The sequence below is a fragment of the Electrophorus electricus genome, chromosome 13 (genome assembly GCF_013358815.1).
Source record: "Electrophorus electricus isolate fEleEle1 chromosome 13, fEleEle1.pri, whole genome shotgun sequence".
Taxonomy (NCBI): domain Eukaryota; kingdom Metazoa; phylum Chordata; class Actinopteri; order Gymnotiformes; family Gymnotidae; genus Electrophorus; species Electrophorus electricus.
In genome coordinates, this window is record NC_049547.1 from 12,068,071 (window position 1) to 12,086,363 (window position 18,293).

Below are 18,293 nucleotides of genomic sequence, written 5' to 3' on the forward strand. Positions count from 1 at the left end.
GGGGTCAGTTAGTAGGCTGACGGGCCCTCTCGGGCCCTCTTGTGGTTGCTGCGTCGGCTCGTTTTTCACTGTCTCTCAGGCTGAGGCTGGCCCGGTGTTTGGCCCTGCCCCAAACAGTGCGCTACAGTGGCCTTTCTCCATTCCGCCCGGCCAGACTCCAAGAGCATCCAGCCTGCCTGGAACATGAGCTTATGGAAATCATTGGGGTTAACCACAGAGCTAAATACAAACTTTTGGTGACATATCAGGTGTCATGCACTCAAATGGTTTATGTGAAAGAATTTGGTCATGTGTTGTGAGGTCATGTAGATTTGTCCTGGAACTCAGTTGAGCAGAGAGGGCCTTTTGTTTGAGTTTACTGGTTCAAAGCTTCAGTTGGGAACTTCCAGAAATGATGATGTGGCAGCCTGAGCAAAAGAGAAGTTCCTAAAAGAGAAGTTGTTGAAAGACCGTGCGGCAGGCCTTTTTGCTCCTGAGCAACTGATGTCAGTCAGATGCTTCTGTTACTTATGAAATTAAAGTCATAACGGTCTTCAGTATCACCATAGACCCAGAGAGGCAGGCATGATGGGCAGCATTCCTAATCATTCCTAATTTGCATTAGGAATTAGCATTCCTAATCTGATCTGTAATAATACTGCTTCTGCAGCTCTATAGCTAGGAGGCAAGAAATATTCCATGTAGCTCTTTTCATCTAATTGTAGCCTAGATGCAGCAAAACAGGCTGTTTTCCTATATGGTGTACATGGGTTAAACAGAAGTGGCCTATGTGCAGGTTTGCTAGCTGGTGACCCGTAGCAGCAGAGCGTGTCGCGGTGCCTCTGTGATGTCATGGGTTTACAGTATGCTGTCCACAGCTGACCAGGCACTGCGTCTATGGGCATGTGCCTTATTTGCATGGATGAGCACCACATTCTTTCTTATTTAGCAACACGGTGTATTTAGCAGGGCAGCAAATAAACGTATAGGCTGTCATTTCATGACACATTTGTTGGTATTTACAATTGATTTAGATCTCGACTAATAGGAAGTAAAATCAAATAAACCTTTAGTAAGTAGAAAATTAAGAGGAAACTTTTAAAACAGCCACAATGTGTTTTTTGAACCTCATACTTTGAGAAAGGAAATTTATTGCTGGTCTATTTTTAAATAAATGCTAATGAATCATATACAGCCATACGAAAGACAATTGTGTTTTATTCTGTAAATTCAGCTTTTGTTTGTTTGTTTGTTTTTGTTTGTTTGTTTGTCTTTTGCTGTAGTAATCTTAGCCAAACAAAGTGTGTGTGTTCTTGAGTAATGTGGTTGTGATGCTGGATGTGCCTGATAGGTAGCTGAGGTGCCCAGAGCTGTTCTCCTCCGGTGCTGAAGCCCTGTCCCCATCCTGCCCCACACCCAGTCTTGTGTTCTCAGCAGCTCTGCCATGCTTCTCTTCTCTGCTGAGTGTAGCACTGATGTGATTTGCAAGCCTGTTGGTTTCTTTAAGGCCTAGCGCTAATGGACAATAATAGCAGCCCGTCAAAGATGTAGTTTTAGGGCGTGGTCAGATGCCTCTCAGAATAACTGAGAGGGTGCCATCTGCTAGTGTGAGGCGGATTACTGACATCAACACATCGACAGCATTTGTGCTTGGTGTCCGTTTAGATTAAGCTGTTGAAACATTTATTAGTTAAATATTATCATCAAATTATTAGTTAATAATGCTAACGCACTACAGCACAGCAGCTAACGCACCATAGTGGCGAATAGTGGTTAATGGCCCGTTGCTGGAAGCCGGGTTACTGGTGATGGGGCCTCCCAGGGCTTTGCTCCCCTCACTCGCCCTCTATTCAGTGTCAGGATACAGATTATGATTATTACATATCAAAGGCTGATGAATGTTTCTGGTCTGTATTGTTATATGGGAGCTGTAAGAACTGTCGTATAAGCCTGAAAGAGAGGGGGATGGGGGTTTGTGTGTTTGTGTGTGTGTGTGTTTGTGTGTGTGTGTGTGTGTGTGTGTGTGTGTGTGTGTGTGAGATAGAGAGAAGATGTGATGTAAAAACTACACAGCAATTGCTCTCTTAAAGCCATCACCAGAAAACGCAAATATAGCCTTCATTTTGAATCAGCAGTGCATTGAATCTGCTTAACAATGTAGGAACACCTGAAATGCATTAGGATGTAACAGCATTTTCTTTTTATTTATGAAATATTAAACAGTAAATTCATGAAGTATTTAAATGTAAACATCTATTACACAACTGTCTTTTTCATAGGGTTTTGAATACTGTGTTTTGTCACAATACTGTCTTAATGATCATTAATAATCATCTTGACATAAGAAGAACAGCAAACATGAAAGATTTGTCCTATTTTGAGGGCAGGTGTGCAATAAGAGGTAGCTGTCCCCTGAAAGGTTTGCATGTGAAAGGTCTCTGAGACCACATTTAATGTGTTTCATTTCCCTGGGACACCATCCTGATGCATGCTCCATGATTACCATATACTAAACTCATAGTGGAGTAACCTATATTTCAAATGTAATTTATGCACAACAATAAGGATGTAGTGTTCATATATCACTAATATCACCCTAAGAGAGAGAGATTCCTTTGGGAACGCATCTGCAATAAATCTAGCTATCATGCTGCTTCTTAGATTTGAGTTTAATGTAGCCCTGGTTTTTATAAAGGCTACAGAGACCTATCAGGACTCAGGAAGTATATTATAGAGTATATCACAGAAGTATGTTACAGAGGTGACGCTTGTGACTGCCATGACTACTTACTGTTTTTGGCTTGTTAGCTCTCTCCCACTTCCATCCTTTCTACCTCCCCTCTCTGTTCAAATGGACTGGATATCAGAGGAGTGCTAAAAAGCGAAAGCGTTGCCAAGGTAATCCCAGTGTCTCTGCTCATGACCCCTTGGATCTTACCTTGTGATTGGCCTTTCTTCTTCGCTCTTTAGGTGAGCTCTGCTAGAGCTAGAACAATCCCTAGGTAAACTCATTTTCCACTAGAACAAGTCCTAGTGCTTAGAGATCCCATGTTAACTGGCCAGGGCCAAGCACAAGGACAAACAGGACTCCATGTCCATTCTCACAGTTTCTGGCCCTGACTTCTAAGCACAATTTCTAATCCTAAAGATTGGGGTAAACAGGTAAATATACTAATGATTTCTTTTAGATCTGGCTTTGTATTTCTTCTAAGCATTTGGCCTAGTTGTGGACCTAATGCCAAGGCATTTTTATTGCAGTAGGCTTAGTGAGCCTAGGTGATAGCAGCTTGCCACTGTATGTGCTGGCTATTTTCTTGGGTTGATGAGGAGGCCCTCATGCTCTGCACACATCATATCATAATTGAGATCTTTGCTTCCTAAACTAGGAGCCAAACATGTTGGCACCAGGTTAAATGGTATGATTGGCCTCATGAATGAATGTAGTGTCCACCCACAGCACAAAGTGCTGATTATAGAAGTGAAGAGAAGCACCATTAGGGCCTCTCAGCCTACCTCATTTCATCTGTACTCTGCCCCTCTGCACCATAATGGCCATTTTGTGCCCACTGGGATAAGGGAGGTGTATACCATTCATAGAATTTATTCTGACGGTAATGACTCCCTCCTACCAGAAGCAGCAACATAATCCTTACTTTAAGCTCTCTGTGGGCTGGGACTTTGTCTTAAATTAAACAGCTAAGATTCGTTTACATGCCCCATTGAAGTAAATTTCCCAAGTAAACCAAGAACCCAGCAGAGCTTGGAAGATTCGACAGTAGCCTGTTCTCATCTGCCTGGCAGTGCTGATTGGTGCAGAGGAGCGTTGTCCTGTTTTAGAGAGGTAATACTCTCATCAGGATCAAAGCGAGACCTCTCCTTCCCTCATCTGGACGGTCATCGTGGGGAGGTCCCTGCTAAATCTCTGGCCTCTCTGGTTCACTTCTGCACCTCCTGTGTACTTTTGGCTCCTTCCTCATGGACTAGACTAGCTTCTACTCACTGCCTGGAGTCAAAAATGCGTTTAAGATTCCAGGAGATCACAACACCTGAACATATTCATGTACCTGGTAAAGCAGATTTATTTAAAGTATGTTTTGAAGATCCTGAAGATGTCTCAGATTACCAGTCACATGTTTGACCTTGGTGTGTCCTCCTATTGTGCTGTAAAATGGGATTGGTTCTCCATTCATATGTGTATGTATTGTTACATACATCTGTAATCCATACTGAGGCAGCTAATGGACACTCAGCAGTATAAGATTCACCAATATCTCCAGAACATCCTGTTTTACAGATATTTCTAAAATGTGTGGTGAGGTGTTTTCCTTCAGTCTCCTGTATGTCTCCTCTTTGCTTTGACACACATGGAAATCTTTAGTGAATTTGTAGATAGTTGTGAAGCGTGACTTCTGTGGATTCTGTGGTTGTGAAGGTGATAAACATGTGATCATTCACTGATTGTAATCAGGAATGCCAGACGATATGTGGAACTGAAGATAATTTAAAATCTCTTTCCTATCGACACAAATTAAAAAAGCTAAACCAAGGTTGGTGGAATGGGCTGCTGGCGCTGATGGGCGGGAGTGGTGCAAAGCAGCTAGAATCCGGCCTGGCACAGAAGGCAGCTGGAGTCAGTCAGAGACACCTGGCACAGGCCGGGCTCTCGTGCTGAGTGGCCCGCAGCCTTCGCTAGACTCACCTTTCTCCTGCAAGGCAGTGAGTTAGGGAGAGCAACACTGAGAGTACAGCCCTAAATAGAACATCACACACACGCGCGCGCGCGCACACACATACACACGCACACATACACACGCACACACACACACACACACACACACGCACACGCACGCACACATACACACACAATCTTGGCATTCTCCTTCTTGACTCACCTGTGAGAAAGAATGCAACTAGAACAACACGTTCATTAAAAATGCTGACTTACAAATACATTAGAACACAAATATAGGCTGTATAAATATAAGGCTTCTTAGTAGCCCAATGCAGTTGTTTATACCCAGTGTAAATATATATTTACAGAGGATGGGTCATAGATGTTTATGTATCAGATTGATTGATTTGATTTCTTAAGGTTCATTTCAATCTCTAGTGTGGTGAGAATAGTGTACTCAAGTGGACACTTACACTTACATCTGTCCTCATTGTGTCTTTGCTCAGTGCTCGACAGTTCATTTCCCATTGGCCAATGGAAAGAACAGTGCCTGTTCTTACTGTGGCGGTAAGATGAGGGCCTGGAGTCACCTTCACACTTCTGCAAAGTTGCAGTCATGTGATTCACATATCCAGTGTCATTCATCAGTCATGTCTCATGTGGTTTTTCTGAGAAAGAACGGGAGACTGCTTTTTCCTTCCCTCTTGTGAGTGTGTTTCAGTTCCTACATGCTCTGTACCTGCATGCTGACACACTACAGCTGACATTCGACCCCAGTCAGGGTTCCGGTAGCCTCCAATTCCAGGCAATACAATATCACCTGAATTCACGAACCACTGTTATGGAGTCAGCTCTCATTCTTGAGAGCTGTGTTTGACTGACTAGCTGAATAAAGCCCATCCAATAAAAAGCTCCAGGTTTCCTTTTTATTCTAGACAATGAATCAAACATGGATGTGTATTATGGCCTCCAACTGCACAAGTATTTGCTGAATCTCTTCTACCAAACTGATATAAAAGAGAATGAATTCTTTCATTTTCATCATTCTCTTTAACAAATTTCTTAAAAGAGATTTAATTTGTCGTATCTGCTAAATGTTACCTTGCTAGCTAACACTGCTCACTATAGAAGTTTACTTTTCAGTAACTGCTTGTCCATGCAGAGCTCAGATAACCAAACACTTTGCTGCTCTTAAGTAACGGGATGCAGGGAGTGCATATTTTCTGTGCTGTGCAAGTATGAACTGAAATATCAAGGCATGGAGCAGAATTGGTCAGAACTAATTCTGTTCCAGTGCCCTGACTTTCTTGTGCTGTTGAACCTATATAATTACATCTACGCGTGCTATATGAATTTAGAGAATCGTCTTTCTTTATGTTTCTCTTTGTCACTGTCCACCTGTCGTGCTCTCCCTCCCCCTGCATGCCATGCATCAGCCATCCACAGCCTGAAGTTGAGTCGGAGCCACGTCGACTGGCACAGCGTGGACGAGGTCTACCTCTACAGCGATGCCACCACCTCCAAGATCGCCCGCACTGTCACCCAGAAGCTGGGCTTCTCCAAAGGTCAGTTCCTACCCAGCTGAGTTTGACCCCTGCTGCCCCCTACTGCCCGGCACTCTGCACCGTTAGCACACACACACACACACACACACACACACACACACACACACCCCAGTCCCTAGATGACAGCCAGATCCTTTACCTAGATTGTTGTAACTTCAGATAAAGTAGTTATGACCCAGAATCCAACATTTCTCACCCCATCCAGTGCAAACCTTCAGTGAGAACAGAACGTAGATGCTGAAAGTCATAGGGTTTAGGCCACTCTAGACACATGAGGGGGCATTGCACTGCACAAAGCAAAAGTCAAATGGTGATGGTTGTCTTCCCCCACGCGGTGTGGGCTGCAGCGTCCAGCAGTGGCACCAGGCTCCACCGGGGCTACGTGGAGGAGGCGTCCCTGGAGGATAAGCCTCCGCACACCACCCACATCGTCTTTGTGGTGCACGGCATAGGACAGAAGATGGACAAAGACCGCATCATCAAGAACACGGGCATGTAAGTAGTCATGACTCAGCTGGGGAGACATGTGTAGACTTGTGTTTATACAACATTATTTTTGCACTTGAAATATCCTCTTACGAGCCCACAGAAATGATGTCAGACAGGTACGGAGCTACAGTAAGTGCAGGCAGGAGCTTCCTACCAGTTTGGACCAAGATCAGACTCTGCTCTAAAAATCATATATCCCGTCTTTGTCAGGTGGACTGATGCTCCAGATAGGCCATTTCTTTACTCATACAACATCAGGGTTGTTACTATTGCAGTATTGTCTGGGTGTTTCTGTTAAATCAATGCCAACTACACAGCCACAGTTTTATCTAGTTAATTATTTACACACTCTATAGGAGCTAAATTGGCATTAAATATTACCATGTGAGCCATTTAACTCATGAGTCAGTATCGCCTTGCCTGTCAAGTCTTGTGTTATAAGTAGGCGCGACCAGTATCGCAGGGTTTTAGCTGGAGAAAGTGCGGGGTGGGGGTGGGGGGCGGTAGGGGTGCAGTTGTGTAATGTGTTTGTGTACAGCCAGACTGTTCCCATAATGCACATCTGTGAAGTTTTCTCCGAAGAGTAGGACGCAGCCATGAGCACAGGCACACTCATCTAAATACATGCCTGCCTTGCTTGCTTTCGGGATGCTCAATCTGAGTCCCTTGTCTGGAATGCACAAGTCACACAGGCCATATTTCAGTGCTGTAAGAAGTTGTAATCTTCTGTCACCACCTCATGGCTTCATGCTTTTGACTCGTTAACACCAAACCCTGAGGTGGTTGGGGTTTGGGTGGAGCCACTGGAAAAGTTTCTCTCTGCATGGCCGCTCATATGCTCCCCGAGACCTGCTTTGTGGCCCCTGCTGCTTGGGTCCACTAACTTCACTAGCTTCGCTGCAGCCCTGCAGCCGACCTTTTCAAATGAAGCCTTTTCAATTGAGGATAAAGAATTGGTTTGTTTACCGCAGGGAGTGCCTATTGTTCTTGGCAGCGCATGATAATGGCCCTTTCCTCTGGGATATGTGCTTTGCCATTGTCACAGAACACGAAGAGACTTGTTTTCTTAGATGCATTCAGCTACGCCGTTTAAGTCAGGCTCAATAGGCACCGTATAGAAAATAGAGAAAGCAATGAGGACCATGTGAGTTGGAATGTAATTTAAAAGAAACTGAATGCCTGGATAAAGATCCACCCTGGACACCACCGAGCCGGTTTTCATGTGTTACGTCAATGGGTGAACAAAACTTGCTCTGCCACATTCTGCTGCTATCGTAGGTCTAGTGTAGCTACGGGTGCCTCGTAGGTCATTGTCCAATATGCTGGCCACTCTTCTGCCAGCCTCTCTTGGAGCTAGCCATAGAATGACATTTGCTAGTTAGTGCATTTTGGTATCTGCCCTCTGCTTGGCTCTTAGGGTGTTAAGATGGTAAAGTAGAGCAATCTAAGGCTTAATCCGGTGGGATTACTCACTCTTCTGCAAACAGCAGCCAGTATTAGTCCTGTGTCTCCTGTCCTCTTCGTCTCTTTCCTTTCCTGTCGGCCCCAGGACATGACTGTGTATGCTGTAATTTATACTCAAGCCCAGTAGCAGAAGCTCTCTGCAGGCGACACCTCCTCTGGGTCTTCCCCCGCTAGTCCTCTAGGCCTGAGTCAATAGTGGCTGTGCAGTCTTTCTTGGAACTGCCCAACAGGGTGTTGGTTGTGTCAGAATGTCTTTATTAAAATGTCAATTACATTCATAGTTATTTTCAGTAAACGGCGCTGTGCAAACACAGATGCAGGTGGCGGCACAATCAGAGTATGAAGCTTAATTCACCAGAATCGTACTGTAATTCCTTCTGAATGCCTTAACACAGTGATTAGTGTAAGCCGTTAGCAAGGATTACCAGAGACAGTGTTGCTATTGGCCAGCCTGTGTATGGCACAGCCACATCAGCCATTTGTGTGCGTGTGTGTACGTGTGCGTCTTAGATGCATCACTGTTCACCTAAAGGCCAATGACACTTATTGCTTTTTCAACATCAGTTTGTCAGTGTGTGTACTTTTTAACTGGCTCACATCAGCTGGTGTGCGTGTGTGTGCGCGCGCATGTGCACGTGTTTGCATGTCTTCCTGTGTGTGTTCAGGCTGCGAGAAGCTGTGAGGAAGATGGAGGAGAAACACTTTGCGGCGGAGCATTCAGAGGAGCATGTGGAGTTCCTGCCAGTGGAGTGGCGCTCTAAGCTGACCCTGGACGGAGGTACTGGTCTGCTGCTCCACCTGCAGCCTGAGTGAGTGTGTGTGTGTATGTGTGTGTGTGTGTGTGTGTGTGTGTAGAGCGCTAATGACATGCTGCTGCTGTTCCTGCAGACACGGTCGACTCCATCACCCCTGATAAGGTGCGAGGTTTAAGAGATCTACTGAACAGCAGTGCCATGGACATCATGTACTACACCAGCCCTCTGTACAGAGATGAGGTGAATCCCACTGCCCCACCACAAGTTCCCAAACAATACAAATACAGCTCAACACTCCATGTATATTACTTCTTTATGGTTGCTTGCATTTTAACCTTTAAATATCTGTACTGAAGCAGTACAGTATCTCAAATAAATGTTGATGTTCCATGCCAATGTCAGATAAATGTTGGTCACATTTGGAAGCAGTGAAATGTGATGAGGCACTTTAACCAGTGTACTTACAAGACCCACAATCCTAACCTCAAGCTCACATCCTGTGTTCCTGTGTAGATCACTAAAGGCTTAACCCAGGAGCTAAATAGACTCTACTCGCTGTTCTGCTCACGCAACCCCGAGTTTGAGGAGATGGGAGGCAAAGTGTCCATCATCTCGCACTCGCTGGGCTGTGTGATCGCCTACGACATCATGACGGGCTGGGACCCCATGCGATTCCGCCTGCAGGAGCAGCAGGAGGCTGACGAGGAGGTGCTGCGCTGGATGAGCTACGAAGAGCGCCACCTGCTGGAGCAAGTGCTGCTCACCCGACACAGGTGCTGGCATGGCTGAGCCCGCTGGTGCCTCCACGGCCTGCGTTGCGTGTGTGCTTCCTGCTCTCTTGCTGCTTCAGATCTGTAAAATAAATGTTTACTGTGTGTGTGTCAGGTTGCGAGAGCTGGAGGATCAGCTTCAGGGGCTGGAGGCCTCCAGAACTTTAGCCTTTCCTCCACTGAAGTTTAAGGTGCGTTATGACTTAAGCCGTGTTTGCACAGTGAAATGAAAGCAGACCTCCAGACCTCTAGTGCCTGTGACCATATCCACAAGCTAAAATATGTCTGACCTCAGAGTTTAACCTACCAGCCCATCTCTGTAAGAGTGAAATAAGCAGATAAGATATTTAATTGCTACGTCTTAGGTGGGACTATAGGTTTTGTGTGATTACCAGTATTTGCAAAAGCTATATAAATAGTTTCTTTCCCAGTGCAGTGTTAGTCAGTGCAAGCAGGGGTGGTGGCTCCAAAACTAGACAGTAAAATAAACAAAACATTCTCCAACTCCAAAGCTTTAATTGGAGTTCACTGCTGAGCATACAGTACTGCTCCATCTTCATCCTGCAGGTCGAGAACTACTTCTGCATGGGCTCTCCTCTGGCTGTCTTCCTGGCCTTAAGAGGCATCCGGCCGGGTAATACTGGACACCAGGACCACATCATGCCCAAATCCATCTGCCAGCGCCTTTTTAACATCTTCCACCCCACAGACCCAGTGGTGAGAGAGACGTCCTGATCTGCGGTCACGGTGGTCGTTTGGCTTGGTGAGGGACGCTGGTGCATGTTTATATTTATCTGGTCCTTTCCTGGTAGGCCTATCGACTGGAGCCTCTTGTCCTGAAGCACTACAGCAATATTTCCCCTGTCCAGATACACTGGTGAGTCCTGTCAGTTTGCAGAGCGTGATCAAAGAGGCTTAGTTTGAATTGTATTTCAGCTTCTTGTTTATTTTCCAGACTTTGTTAGGTAGAAGAAAAAGTATCTCAGGATGGATTCAGAAGGACTCAGATATTTCTGAATCGTGTCTCTAGGTGTAACACCACCAATCCCACTCCGTATGATGAGACGAGACCTACGTTACTGAATCCGGTGAAGGACCCCACGTCGGACACTGAGAGTCAGCCCAGCCCCAGCACCTCGCCTGTCATGGCACGGAGGCACTACGGGGAGTCCATCACCAACCTGGGCAAAGCCAGCTTAATGGGTATGACCACAGCTCCTTCTGTTCAACACACACATACCATTAAACAGTGACTCATTGCTGGAGTCACTGAACTGGAGCCACCTGTTTGATGTGATGGTGTTTTTTGGTCCTAATTTCTCTAACTGTATTAACCAGGTCTGAAGCTATCTGGATATTGACCAATACGTCCTTAGAGTCTGTAAATGTATCTAAAATGTGTGTACTATACATAGCTACATAGTTGTCTTGAAACTGATATCTGCAATGGTGTGGGCGTCAGCAAGTGCAGCATCAGTAATTTATAACATGAATATCCTCTTTCAAACTCTCTCTACTGACAGGAAAACCTTTAGGATTAGATCTAATCGCTATTTTTATGTAATGATATTTCTTCCTGTTTTTGTGAGTCAGTGTTTATTATGCTGCCATCTTGTGGTGAATGTTGGAACATTGGTTTATTTGTCTTCCGTAAAGTCAGAGCTACAGTGGAACCAGACAAATAAAAACAGAGCCATCTTGTGGTAAATGCTGGAAAATTACTTATTTACCTATTTGTATATAAAATGTCCTATTTTCTTTTCATAATGCCAAAGTAAAAGATTGATTTTACAGTTTTGGAAAGTCAGAAGTTCTCTCCAAATCCTTCCTCCCTCTTGATTGGGCAATATAGTTTGACTAGATTGGAATTTTTAGCTGCTGATCACATAGGCCTAGATCACAGTCACCTAGACACATTTTTGCCTCAGAACAAGAACAAGTTTTCAGGGTGTAAGTATAGTTCAATCACAGTGTTCCTAAAGTAGATCGCCTGTGTCAGCTTTAAAGTGGCATTAGCAAATGGAAACAGGAAAACAGGAACATGACCTACCATATTCTCTCCATGTCATGCAATAATACCAAGAGCCTAATATTGCAGTGCTACATGATATTGTTAGAATAAAAACATGTACATATATTGTTTTGTTCAGTACAAGTATGTACTGTATGAAGATGTGAGAAAATATTATATTATATAGTCTTGAGCACTATTGTGGTTTGTTTGTGGGCTTTGGTGTGCATGCAGGAGCGGCCAGCATCGGGAAAGGCATCGGAGGAATTCTGTTTTCCCGATTCTCGCGCTCCAGCAGCCAGCCATCAGGAGTGGACTCCGTGGCGACGGTGGAGAGCGACGAGAAGAGCCAGTCGGCGTATGGCCTGTCCACGATGTCCCACTCCACCTCAGCAGTCATGGACACTGCAGGTCTGTGCACGCGCACACATGCTAGCTTACCGCATCTCCTCACTGACACGCAGTTTGTCTGCCGCCGTGGCACTCGCGCATTAGATCAAGCTGATTAAGGACGTCTTGCCTTGAAGGCCACCCTGCTGGGGTGGTGCGGCAGTAACGGGCCATTTTTCTGTCGTTGCAGTGGAGCTGGAGCACCGCATAGACTTTGAGCTGCGGGAGGGCCTGGTGGAAAGCCGCTACTGGTCGGCGGTAACCTCGCACACCGCCTACTGGACCTCCCACGACGTGGCCCTCTTCCTGCTCACCTTCATATACAAACCCCAGAGCGACGCTCAGATGGCCCAGGACCACCTGGACCCGGAGTGAAACATGGATGTGTCCCCATGTGAACAGCTGTGTCCGTCCACCCAGAGATACAACTGTGCTGGAGCACACTCCTACTCTCACTTTGCCTCTGATGCAACTGTTTCTTTGTCATACAAAGACTGATTGCCATGTCACCTTTTGCTTGTATAGCAACCATTCCCACTAAGCACTAACCAGCACTTCACATTGGGAAAACAGTCTTTCTCTAGATTGCACCTCCTGATTGGATGGTTTTGACAGTGTTTGATGTGGGTACTCTTGAGGCCTGGGCATGGACCCTCATGGAGTGGTGGGTGAAGTACCTCCACTCCTTCCTGGCCCTCTCCTCACCCGGTCCAGCTCCCACAGCATACGCCGCAGCAAGTGGCCCAGCCTGGTCCAGCACGAGGGCCTGCACCCAGCTGCTGCGTCTCCTTCTCTCACCTGCTCATCTGCAGCGATTTTAACACTTCAAATTATGGACAGTGAAGGAGGAGAAATAAATGTATCCACATGTAAAGATGCACACGAAGCAAAAATTCAATGCAACATTCAGAGTGGGAAATAGATGTATTTATTTATCAAAATGCTAATATATCTTCAAAAAGTAGTATTTTTTGCACAGCCTTTTATGCTATTTTTTTGGAAAAAGGTATACGAACACTAAAATGATAATTTTTACTTTAATATTCCTGAAGAGGGCTGTTGCTCTTTGCTGACTAACTCTGAGGCCATATGTAAACGCACCTCCTTGTGAAACGTTCATGAAATTCTTTTTATATAAGGATATAAAATAACATTCAGCAATTTTCCTATTCCCTTGGTTTCACAACCAGTTGGTGCTGTCGTGAAACAAATTCAGAGGCACATGCATAATTATGCTTTGCATCGATGTTGAAAATGAAATTGCTGCTGTCCTGATTTTGTAGCCAAACTTGAACTCCTACCATTCTGCCTACAGTCTGTTAAGTGATGAGTCAGACCATGTGCTGGTAAATTACCACTATTGCAGAGGGGGCTAGAACTACTGTGTAGCTCTTATGGATTTACCCCTGGACATCGTACATTATGATTTTAACTCAAGCCAAATACAGAGTCGAGTGAAGAAACAGACCTACAGGAGTGTTTCAGGCGGGGACACTAACGGGTATCGCTGGGGCAAGATGATGTGTATATAGTGAATGACTGGGTTTAGTTTCAGTACTTTCAAATGTCCTTTCCCCTCGTGTGTGATAAGCAGACACTGTTTTGTTTACACTAAAACCCATAGTATATAAATATATTTATAAATATAAGTATAAATAAACATCATGTTTATTTTTTACAGATACACACACATACACACATGTATGTATATGGCCAAAATTGGATGGACACCCGACCACCTATGAGTTTATTGGACATCCCATTCCAAATCCATGGGCATTAATATGGAGTTGCTACTACTTTTTGCAATTATGAAAGCCTTTACTGTTTTGGGAAAGCTTTGCACGAGATTTGGCGTGTGAGTGTGGGAATTTCGGTCAAAACAGCATTTGTTAGGACAGGAAGGCCTGGCTCACATTCAATGTTCCATTTCATCTTAAATGTTCAGTGGAGTTGAGGTCAGGGCTTAGGATGAACAGGCTACTGGAGTTCCTCTACACCAAACCATATCTTTATGGTCCTCATGCTGAAATAACAAAGGGCTTTCTCCAAACTGTTGCCAAAATATGGGAAGCATATAATTTTCTAAGATGTCTTTGCATACTGTAGTATTAACATTAGCTTCATTAGCTTCACTGGAACCCCACACCCCTGTCCCTCCTCCACTAAACTGTACAGTTGGCAGTGTGCATTCTTGTAGGTTGTGTTCCCCTAGCAACCAGAAAAAAACAAAAAAACAACCAAATTCACCCATTAGACTGCCAGTTAGAGAAGCATGATTCATTACTCCACAGATCAAAGTCCAGTGGCGGCATCCTTTAAACCTCTCCAGTCAACACCTGTTAGAGAATTGTGCATTGTGATCTTAGGCTTGTGTGCAGCTGCTTGGCCATGAAAACCCATTTCCTGAAACCCCTGATGCACGGTTCTGGTGCCGATCATGTTTCCAGAGGCAGCATGAAACTCTGGTGAGTGGTGTAGCAGAGCATAAGCGAGGCTGACCTGCTCCACACTTCAGCACTTGGTGGCCCAGCTCTATGAGGATGACTGCTCTAACACTTCAAGGTTGAACTGTTCTTGCACCTGGATACTTCCATTTAAACAATAGCACTAGCAGGGGATGCCTTTCCTCAAAATAATGTGGCCAAAGTGGCAGCCTTTGACCATGCCACATTTAAAGACATTGCACTCCTGCAGCTAGTGTTTGTTGCATGGCAGTGTGCTTCGTTTTATATGCTTGCTATCAATATGTGGCTGAAATACCTGAACACAATAATTAGGAGGCGTGTCCACATACTGTTGTCCATGTGTGTGATTGATAGTGATGTCCCTCCATTGTTGTGATATTTCACAACTAGCCAAATGTTTCCACTGCCTGTGAACCTGCTAGAGGAAGGCTCAGCGCTCATAGTCTTGTGTCTTAAAGCACCTTTGAGAAGATAAATATAAGATATGCACAGAAAAAAGAATGACTTTGTGATTTCACTTTAGCAAGTGAGTGAAATGGAGCTACTTCTCACAGGTGGCAACTTGTCTGTTTAGCGTCTGCGCTGGTTTTGAAATTCTAGAGGATTATGAGCTATGTGATTGCTCACATTTTGATGGCTGAAGATCGCTTGCCCTGTTGCACCTATTGCTGTTACATGCAAAGTCCATCTTGATCTAATCATTGCATGTGTTGTGTACACATGTGTGCATTGTGTATATTTGTGCATATGTGTGGATGCAGGCGTGTGTGTATACAGTAAGTAAGTGTAGATAAGTTAGTGTGCCTCCTTGGATTTTTTCAAATAGCCAGACTGCCTTTGAGGACCGCAGCCACTACTAGGAGGCCGACATGGCTTTTCTTTTGCACTGGAGGATGGACCAGGACTATTTATGACTCCTGTTGTTGTTGTTGTTGTTGTTGTTGTTGTTATTCTTGTTGTTGGCAACAGGAGACAGAAATTAATGAAGGACCAGACCCAGCACATACCTTAGGGCTATAAATTGCAGCAAACCAATTTAAAGAGCCCCTAAATATGCTTCTCTGTTTTTCCACTAGTTCATAGACTCCGTTATGTTCACAGAAACAGAATACAATTTTGCTGAGTTGATTGCATTGTGATTAGATTTTCCAGTTAAATGTTAAATGCCAGTGCACAAATGTCCGAGTTAGACTGCCTTACGGGGAATTTGTTGCTTTGGCTATGTTTCTGTAATTTCAAAGCATGCCTCAGACTTCCTGCATGCTCCACTCACACTGATGGGCTAATGGAATAATTCAAAACAATGACACTGTAATTTATTTATTTATTTTTGTAGATTCAGTACTAATGTTTCCACATAAATGATGATGGTTCTGGATCTCTCATTCCATAGCCTAGACAGCTCAGAGCCAAATGGTTTGTGCAAATAACTGTTATTGGCACTGGTAGCAGGTTCTGGTTCGAGTGCAACGCATCAGTGAGTAAAGATGGCAACTTTGTTCTGATGCATGCTGAGATTTTTTGAGGTTTAGTGATGTTTGAAGATATTCTTGGTATTCTTGAAAACTGGGTTACATGCTAGGTTCCATATGCTAACTTGATCCTTTTTATTTAACATTTATCCTTTAGCAGGGCATCTTGTTGTCTTAAATTATGTTTACTCATTTTTACTTTGAATTTTTACTTAGTGTCATTGTTTTTCCTTTATTTATCATTGGAAAATCATGGCTAACTGGTGCGGTATAATAAAAAATACCCTGTTCTGCAGAGTGTCTTGTAAAATTCTAGCCAGCATTGTCCACAACTGGTTATTGATTAACCAGAAACATGGAAAATATCCCAAAGGACTGTTATTTAAATGTAATCAAGACAATGAGTTGAAGAGGAGAGTTGTGCAATAACTTAAGCCTGTAATGGAAGCAGACTGCCATCCAAGTAACACTGTATTTATTTCAGTTTATTAATTAAAGCATTATGTTTTGGGGTAGCATTCTTTTTTCTTTGCACACAGCTGCAACATTGTCCTTTACATGAACCTCTATTTTTAATATCTCACTGGTGATTGAAAATAGAATAAAGTCTTAACAATGTAAGGGAGGGATGTTGAAATGTGTGTGGGATGAGCAGAATTCTTCAGTGAAAGATATTTTCAAAATATTTGGTAGAGTCTCTCAATCAATTGCCTCTTCAGGGAGGGATGGTGTGCTATTTTCATGATGATAAAACCCAATGAATGAAACACTCCCTAGTGCTTGAAATGTGCCATGTGAGGCAGAGTGCCTTGTTTGTCACTGACTTTATACTGTGTAGAATTATGCAACATGTATAATCATGCTTGGCAAAGATATAGAAGTTCAGGAAAGGTCCAGTAGGGTCCCTAATATCAAACATGCAAACTGTGAACTCAGAGCAGATTAAATTCCTAATCAAAAACTACCTCTGCTATGTTAGTCTTACAATAAACTTCCAAAAGTCATAATTAACATGCTACCTGTATGTAAAACCAAACAGAATCCCAATCAAATGATAGAAAATAATAGTCATAGTTGTATTATAAGTGTAATTCATGGTCAGTGTACATTAGTGAATGCTGGCATATCTTTGAAAGTTTATCTGCTTCTCCAGATGAACTGCAAATGACATGAACCCCTTTTTTCACAGGTCAAGTGAAATAAATATATCCCTTCTTTTGTCTGAAATCACGCCTTAGCATGGCAGCCATTTGTGTCAGACAGGATGTTGGAGATCTCTGATTCTCTTCCTACTTCCATCAGCCTCCTTCTGCTGCTCTTTTGTGTTGGTGTTTTCTGGGGAATGTGGGAATGTGATGAGCACACCCGCCGTAGACCTGTCACCCACTTCCTTCTGAGAGTTCTTGTGACAGAGAGCGAAGGCTCATGGGGTAGCAGATGAACTGAAGCATGGGGAACTCACTTGCTGAGCTCGCATTAGTGTTGCTTGTCATGTGGCTCTCACAAGTGCTAAGCACTAAAACCTTAACATGGGGTTAGAGCTGTGAGCATGGAGTGGAGTACTGTCCTGTTCAGGCCACCAGATGGCAAGGCATGCAGTGTTTTTCTTTGGTCTTTCATGATGCCAATAATGATCTCACCATTAGCCCAGCCCCAAATTTTAAGTATATTCATTTTCTGTTCCCTTTTTCAGTCCTTTAAATGCTAATCCCTCAATGCTGGATTCACAATCTGTTAAAGAGCATATTTTAGGAACATCTGCTGCTGGGAAAACCTTGTCAAGTGGAAAGCCATAGAAACAATCAGTGTTTCGAGCAGTATTTTTTTTTGTTTTCTTTTCTTTTTTGTTTTACATTCTAACAGATGTTGACCACTGGCGTAGCGTTCCACAGGTCCATGTGTGACATCACCACTCCTCCATGTGGCAGCCTCTCCGCTCCAGTGTGACTCACAGTGAGAGCTCCTCTGGCAGGCTTGTCCCCATCCACCCTCCTTTCACCCTCCTGCACTCCATCTTACCCACTGTTTACACCGTAATTAAAACACAGCCTATAAAAGGCAATGCCCCTGTTGCTAGACACTGCGGTGGGGGTCGGAGCAGCAGGGGGAGAGGTTATAAATCGCTTTGATGCAGTCCGAAGCTGCGGCCCACATTCTTGGGCTGATGAAGGTCCTGCACTGGAGAAGCCAGCAGTCCTGATGATTCATGCTTTGCTGGCCCATCTCACGAGGCCTGCTAGCACACCACAGTGCAGGGG

At 44.2% G+C, this 18,293-nt stretch overlaps 1 protein-coding gene across 1 annotated transcript in view; it reads left to right on the forward strand.

The window, feature by feature from the left end:
* Positions 1-16,330, forward strand: part of ddhd1a (DDHD domain containing 1a) — a 20,278-nt gene extending 3,948 nt beyond the window's left edge. The window contains exons 3-13 of the mRNA XM_027002389.2: positions 6,088-6,216; positions 6,564-6,711; positions 8,835-8,947; positions 9,058-9,164; positions 9,438-9,697; positions 9,810-9,885; positions 10,262-10,411; positions 10,507-10,571; positions 10,725-10,897; positions 11,940-12,116; positions 12,286-16,330. Of these exons, the coding sequence (XP_026858190.2) occupies positions 6,088-6,216; positions 6,564-6,711; positions 8,835-8,947; positions 9,058-9,164; positions 9,438-9,697; positions 9,810-9,885; positions 10,262-10,411; positions 10,507-10,571; positions 10,725-10,897; positions 11,940-12,116; positions 12,286-12,470 (1,583 nt within the window). The 3' untranslated portion in view covers positions 12,471-16,330. The remainder of the gene's footprint in view (positions 1-6,087; positions 6,217-6,563; positions 6,712-8,834; positions 8,948-9,057; positions 9,165-9,437; positions 9,698-9,809; positions 9,886-10,261; positions 10,412-10,506; positions 10,572-10,724; positions 10,898-11,939; positions 12,117-12,285) is intronic.
* The last annotated feature ends 1,963 nt before the right edge of the window (positions 16,331-18,293 follow it).